Genomic DNA, 7,500 nt, shown 5'->3' with positions numbered 1-7,500 from the left:
ATTTCTACATTTTCTCATCTTTAAAGATGTTTTGTCAACGACCTTTTATATACATAATTGTATTTGGATACAGGTCTTGATAATATTTATAATAAACTTTATTCAAACATTTTGGTTTATACATACTCCTTAACAACAGATCTGTAACTGAATAACTAGTCCTTTTAACCACTAAATATCCAGATTAGCAGAGACTTGCATATATGTCTTGAAATGAGGCAGAAGGTATAGTTATACATTCTGGCTATCAGTGTTGTGCTCTTCGCTTCCCTCTTTCGCTTTGCGTTCGTATCTAATAGCTGCCGGCATGCAGAGCCACAGGAGGACGAAGAGAAACACCTCGGCCACCATAACCCAAATGGCTACGTCGTAACTTCTGCTTACGTCACGGATCAGTCCTGAAAGAAAAAAATGCACTGAGAGAATGAACTGCGACAGCTAGGAAACAAAAAGCTTGCTTGACAGGATCACCTTTCAGAGATGATCTTGTAATATGTCACGAGTGGCTTCAGCAATTTTATTTTTGCAGAGGACTCTAATATTACAGTGAAACATTTCAGCATTTTCTTCAAATGTAGAACAGTCTAGTCAGATACTATCATATGTAAACCTCTGATAAGACACCTCTATGAAATGAATGTATGGAAGGCAGGATGTCGAGTTATAAAAAACATCTATGGTATGCTGATACATGTACGTGTTCTTACTGTTAAATTAAAATGCACACGGATATTTTGGACTCGGTAGAAGTGTTGCTGTTCCCAATAGTAGTAGTCTCATTACAACCATTACTCAATGTCAGTATCAGTAGCAATAAAATACCTCTTAGTTTTACATTCACCGAGAATTTTAGAATGCTTAGAGTATACGGCGCCTATTTGCACACAAGAATAACCATACCTATAAGAGGTCCCAGCGTGATGAATCCAAATGCTACAAGCAGAGAGGAAGCTCCGAGGAGAGCAGCCAAGTTCTCCACGCCTACGATGCGGGCCATCACCAGGGTGAAGAGAGAGATGTTCACGCCCACGCCGAAACCCCACACGCCCGCTACTGCCATCATCCACTTGATGTCTGTCACGAAGGTGAAAACTGGCAGTGGAGAGAATATGTACAGATTACTGGTCTGGACTACAAGTTCATTGTACATCGTTTTAATGGAATTGTTTTACAACTATCGCAAATGGTCACTATGTAGTCTAGAAAGGGAGAATCAGCACAAATCTTTTGGTATTACGAATCATAATATGCATATAATGTTGAATATCTGGATGACAATAATGGGTGTGTATCAGAATACAGGCGAATAATAACAGCAACAAAAATTCATATGTTAATGATAGTCTAAAGAACCCGGTAAATGTTCTTAAACGTTAGCTTACTGAGGGAAGCAGAGCCAAAGATACAAGCGCCAAGTACGTAGACCAGCCGCATGTTGAACCAAGAGCAGTCAGACAGAGTCGTTGTGCCGAGTCGAGCCACTAGGTTGCATATGCCAGCTACAGACACACACCAGGCCGCATCCTGCAGCGTATACCCATGGTCCTGTACGGCGAAGGGCATCATAAGCGTGAAGTTGAGGTAGCCGTTCTGGGACAGGAGGCCTCCTAACGCGATAATCAGGGCTGGTGGAGATTTTAGGATTTTCAAGTCAGTAATTGTCGAGCGAAGGACGCGGCCGATTAGGATCCAAGCACCACCGGTCTTCGGATTATCTTGAGACGTCTCCGAGCCATAATTGTCTGCGTCTTCTTCGCAAATCGTTGGATATCCAGATATATCCACCGTGGATAGGTGTAAGGACGCGGAGGACTCGCTCACTTGTCGAAGCCTTTTATTCCGGAGCGGTAGTGGTACTTGTGGAACGGTTGGTGGAGGGTTAATTAGTGACGAATCTTCCTGTTTGTCTGCTGGTGTCTCTTGTTTTCTCAGCTCCTTCGACGTCGTTCCTTTCTTCATATGCCACTGAACGGGCTGGAAAAGTGCAGCTCCGGCCACACTGTGAAGCATTATGCCGCCGACGATGAGGGTGGCGCCCCTGAAGCCGTAAGTTTCTTGCAAAAGGCGAATTAATGGAGGTCCTGCAAACTGCCCCGTACACATGCCTGCCATCATGATAGCCGTGGCCAGACCGCGACGCCGCTTGAAGTAGTGAGCGATAATCAAGTAACACGGCTTGCACCCCAGACCTCCGAACAATCCTGCGAGAGTTAAAAAGAATATTTATGGGGGAAGCTTTTGCTCGCCGCATAAATTACAAAGACATATCGGCGATCTGTATTTTCTGCGAAAGTATCTCATCTATAGCTAAGGTTATTACCATAACTTTATTATCTGTTGCAAGAAACACAGCATAATCTTTGGAGGGGAAATCAAGAACTCACCACCCAAGCCAAATGCTACAAGGAGGAATTCTGCCGAGGTAGCAAAAGAGCACAAGACCAAGCACGTGGCGCCAGCGCCAGTACAGATCATGCTGACTTTCCGGAACCCGAACTCTGTCGTGAGAGGACCTGTTAGCGGACCCACCAAATTCCACAGTAATAGATGAGAGTTAAAGATCCAGGCTGTGGTTGTCGAGGACACGCCCAGGTCCAGCAGGAAGGTCGAAAAAAGGATGGAAAAACTAAGGGACATGCCGGGCAGCGTTACCTGGAAGAGAGAATGATGCAGAGAATTTTTTTTTCTTTCAGAACAATGAAGAAAAAGGTTTCAAATTAATACAAAATGTATTAGGTATATAGGTATAGGTATAGTATAGTATAGTATATATAGTATAGTATAGGTATCTGTACATGGAAACAAGTTAGCAGCTCGAATTTTCTGTGAAAAGAAGATTATATATCTGTTCAAACAATAAATGGAACTCGAAAGTTATTGGAACCTATTTAATTTTATAAATAGTCCTATTTATCATTATTTTCTTGGAATGGCAGATATTTTCCTATCTATGACTTCAGTAAGCACCGCAAAATGTAAGTGAAAGGGCTTTTGTCACAGAAAGTGAAGTATAAAATACCTAGAGTTTAATAGAATATCCCATGTCGAAGATCTTGGTACATTTGGTGAACATAGTAAATATTAATTTCTTTTCTCGACAGGAATGTTTAACCTACTTATAAGTTATTGCACCTGCGTATTGCAGAAAAGTATAGTTCTATGAACAATATACTTTGCACTCCTAGAACGAATAGTCTTCAGCAGAATTAGAAACGCGAACAATACCACATTATTCCAACTTTCTTTTCGTTATGATGTTTAAGATATCGACGCTTCCAACGAGTGAGTCAAGCATCCTTACCACCATTACGTAGCAGCCGAGGGCGACCATCCATCCCCATCCTCCGTCAGGCACCGTCCTCTCCTCCGTTTCCCCTTTTGCCGAAGAACTTTCCCCGGCCATCGCTGTCCTTCGAGCCTGGACCTTGTGTTTGATCAACCTCGTGGTTAGGATATAACAGTGTTGTTCATTGTCGTGACATGCGATTGCTCTTCTTCACTATGATTTTCGTATGGTCGAGTTTAAAACACCAACATTTTCATGTGAAATGGGACGATATTACTTCACGCTGGCCACGAATTCTGGTACAGTACGCTTAGTTTTTGGCCACCTTACTTCCATGGAATAAAGCCGAATTTAGTGAAAAGAAATGCTGGTTTACAGCCACGGCCTATCCTCTGAAATCTGCTGTGGATAACAAAAAACCATGATCTTCCATTTTCAGACATTCTCGAATTAAATATGCACCATTATACCTATCAAATATAAAAAGTAGGAGCTTATACAACAGGTGGTTTAACTTGCTGTGTCGACGCCAGATACTACAGAGGCAGACTGCGTGGTGTCTACCTTTGGCACTCGTTACCACATACGGCTGTGAGTACGGGCGCGACTCTGGTGCCAAGGGCACTACACTCAAGACCCGACTTTTCTTGGCTGATTAGCTGAAGGAAGTTCTGTAGCAATGATTGCGAACACTGACAGAAGCTCTAGGGATATGAAGGTCTAGTTTAAATAATGAATAAATGAACATCCTTGCTACAGTTGCAGTTTCCCAGCCACGTTGTGATGATCTTGCACTGAAGATGCGCATCTGGGAGAGTGTGTGATTTTCCCATATCAGGTAAGTGGCAAGATTAGAACTGTTACTATGTTATCACTGGCTGTACTCGCTAAACAAACAGATCCTCTTCGAAGCCACGGCAAAGGGATAAAACGCATAACAGAACGAATGTGTGTGTGTGTGTGTTTGTGTGTGTGTGTGTGTGTGTGTGTGTGTGTGTGTGTGTGTGTGTGTGTGTGTGTGTGTGTGTGTGTGTGTGTGTGTGTGTGTGTGTGTGTGTGTGCGTGTGTGTGTGTGTGTGTGTGTGTGAGAGAGAGAGAGAGAGAGAGAGAGAGAGAGAGAGGGAGGGAGGGAGGGAGGGAGGGAGGGAGGGAGGGAGGGAGAGAGAGAGAGAGAGAGAGAGAGAGAGAGAGAGAGAGAGAGAGAGAGAGAGAGAGAGAGAGAGAGAGACTGAGAGACTGAGAGAGAGAGAACGAAACAGAGGTAGAGACACACAAAGAGAATTGTGACAAATAATAGAAAAAAGTAAGAGCACTGAAAGAAGATACATATATAGAGAAAGGGAGGGGAGCGGAAAGATAGACAGGGGGAAGGAAGAGAGCTAGAGCTAGAGATAGATAGATTGAGATAGAAATAAATAGGTAGATGTATAAATAGAGAGAGAGAGAGAGAGAGAGAGAGAGAGAGAGAGAGAGAGAGAGAGAGAGAGAGAGAGAGAGAGAGAGAGAGAGAGAGAGAGAGAGAGATACAGACATTCAAAAAGACCGACAGAGACGGAGATAGAAACGGCCAAAGAGATCGATAACAAAAATTAGTTCCTTGGTGAGGGTAAGAAAGAGAATATTGAGTGAAGTGTGCGGCATAATATATGATCCTTTTGACCATGTATGACGAACATATTTTCTCTAAATATGAGATGTATGAAACAACATTCGTTGAGTAATGCACATTCTGAAGATAAGCCGGACTGATTGCATAAGAGATAACACATACAGCTGTGTAAAATCCTGGGTTTCAGTTCTGCTTTAAATACTCCCACAATATAAATGATTTGTCCATGAATATATCACCAGGATGGTTGCTTCACCCTCTGTAACATTTATCCTTCAAAAAAGGAAAAGGATGATGGAAAGAAAAGAAAGCAAATAAGAAACGGAAAAGGAAATATGTGTATATATAATTATATACTTATATATATATATATATATATATATATATATATATTTAAGAATAAATATATATATACATATATATATATATATATATATATATATATATATATATATATATATATATATAAACATACACACACACACTTTGCAAGCCAATGAGAACTATCATTAACTCCTTACAAACCTAGACAAAGGTATTTCTTTAAAACTAATAGGATTTTGCAAGTATGCAAGATCGTGTTAAGAATGCTAAGAATACCACTTCCCAAGCCAGGAACAACGAATGCTAAGACGAAAGTAAAACCTCTCCGTTCTCCCAGTACTCCCAAGCCTTTACCACACACAAAGCCTGGTACATGCAAAGCCAACCTGGCGCCTATAATCCTTAAGGTTGTTATCTAGAACGACATTAAGCTTTCTCCATAAGGGACCACAGTCGCTGGGTTTCTTTCGGAGTCAAGAAAACGGGGTCTAAATACAAGCGGCGAATTCAGTGGTAAAAATAAAAATATGTTATCTAAAACCGTGAATATTTACTAGAAAATAAGTAGAAATCCCTGTTTTATGCTCAAAATGTATATAGTTTATTTATAGTATAGTCTCACCTTAAAAAATGAATTGGTACGTTTTCTTTGGCTACTTATTCACATAAACTATTATATTTCTTAGAGCTAGGGTGAAGGATTCGAGGAAGGAAATGAGAGGGAAGATACAAGACAAAGATGAAGAAATTATAAAATAATCTGGCCTTTTCAAATCAGACATCTAAATGCGTGTTTAACTGTGATTGCCGGATTGAAATGGATATTCATTCATTATCTTTTTAGTATCTCCAGATGACACAAATCAAAAGCGAAAGCTAAGACAGCAACACTCAAGATAAACGTCTGAAAATTCGTCGTTAACAAGTTTGGGATCGTTCTTCTTTTCAAATGACATATTTACGGTAGATAATCATTAGATATAATTTTATCCCACTTTTGTAAATACTGTAAGAACTCGGTGGATTACTCCCTTGGTCATGAAATGTGTAATGGATCGAATATTATCTGTTTGAAGGAACTCTTTCTATTATTATCCTGTTAATAAAGTCCCTTCTTTTGTACATTATCTTGATGTAACGTTTGCCATACATTAGCTTTAAACACCTTGTTTAAAATTATCGCAATTTATTTAATTTTTCAATTGTCATCAACTGAAAATTGACCGTCATTTCGACTGTAAAAACCATAAGCACTGTAGAAGTAGATTGTTATCGTCTAAAAACGTTGTTATCGTCCACAATGCTGAATTGATTGACGGTTGATGTTGTCAAACGGAAGAAAATTACAGTAAAGGACTTTTACAGATAGAGCCGAATAATTGTGATCGAAAGCCCGACATTACTCATCAACACTAGTATGCAGTAGCTAAAGAGTGTAACAATGGTATTAGAACAGAACACTTATTCGAAATACAGTAGTGGAACATATGTTATATATCGATTAAAAGGACTAGCAACTATTGTTTCAGTGAGGCATTGTTTCAATGTCCGATGGGCAAATGCTTACGGATATTGCCTTTGAATACGTTAAGTACGTGAAGACCTATGTAAACATAACCTAACCAGTTCATTAGTCTCTCGAGTGTTAAACCTATGGTCAGTCACCTGGAAATCATTGCTTATTGGGTACGGATTACTATGCGTATGGCCTCCGATGAACAATGTTGCTCATGATATGCACCAGCCCTGGCAAGAGAAACAATGAAGAATTTGTTTTCCTCTAAACTGAAAAACAGTAAATCGGCGATATGCTCATCAACAACTCGCTTAAAGAGTGTTAGTATTATGAAATTTATTTTTATTAGTGCATCCATCAAAAGTTATCAACTGTCTCGAAATAATTTCTCTCGGAAAAGGATTAGATTTTACAGCAAATTCTATTTACGTTTTACAGGAGTGCGGTCACAGAGAATTTTAGACGGATTCAGAGTAAACCTGTTCGATTTAGTCTACTTGGGAACATGTTCATTAACACGTTCTATTAATTCAGGTAATCACTTCCTTGCCTGCGGGTAAGAGAGTACGTCCTTGGATAAACATTGTTGTAGTTTATACACCATTGATTTTAGAACAGAAAACTTTTATAACGTGTCCAAGGATTGTGCTGGGACACTCCTCGTGGTAGTATTAAGTGTTAAATGAAATGCAGCGTATCAGAGCTTTAGCCATTTCTTTTCTTCTAAAACCGAAGCAGGAAGGCTATTGTATAATAAGTGTGATC

General features: G+C 40.0%; 1 protein-coding gene across 10 annotated transcripts; it reads right to left on the bottom strand.

Moving 5' to 3' along the window:
- Nucleotides 1-80: 80 nt before the first annotated feature.
- LOC113815270 (monocarboxylate transporter 12-B) lies at nucleotides 81-4,069 on the bottom strand. Of its 10 annotated transcripts, none has more exons than XM_070143908.1 (6): nucleotides 3,851-4,069; nucleotides 3,302-3,688; nucleotides 2,385-2,652; nucleotides 1,383-2,201; nucleotides 901-1,092; nucleotides 81-398 (listed from the first exon to the last, which is right to left on the bottom strand). In XM_070143908.1, the coding sequence occupies exons 2-6, from the start codon at nucleotides 3,401-3,403 to the stop codon at nucleotides 232-234; spliced, it is 1,548 nt and encodes a 515-aa protein (XP_070000009.1). In that variant the 5' UTR covers nucleotides 3,404-3,688; nucleotides 3,851-4,069; the 3' UTR covers nucleotides 81-231. The 10 variants fall into 10 exon arrangements, with proteins under 10 accessions (XP_070000009.1, XP_027223170.1, XP_027223167.1 ...); XM_027367369.2 differs by having other exon boundaries at nucleotides 3,302-3,424; nucleotides 3,757-3,867; XM_027367366.2 differs by having other exon boundaries at nucleotides 3,302-3,611; nucleotides 3,757-3,860.
- Nucleotides 4,070-7,500: the final 3,431 nt, after the last annotated feature.

This window comes from Penaeus vannamei, chromosome 31, assembly GCF_042767895.1.
Source record: "Penaeus vannamei isolate JL-2024 chromosome 31, ASM4276789v1, whole genome shotgun sequence".
NCBI classification, from domain to species: Eukaryota; Metazoa; Arthropoda; class Malacostraca; order Decapoda; family Penaeidae; genus Penaeus; species Penaeus vannamei.
The sequence above is the reverse complement of the archived record's forward strand: the minus strand, read 5'-3'. Positions and strand labels throughout refer to the sequence as shown.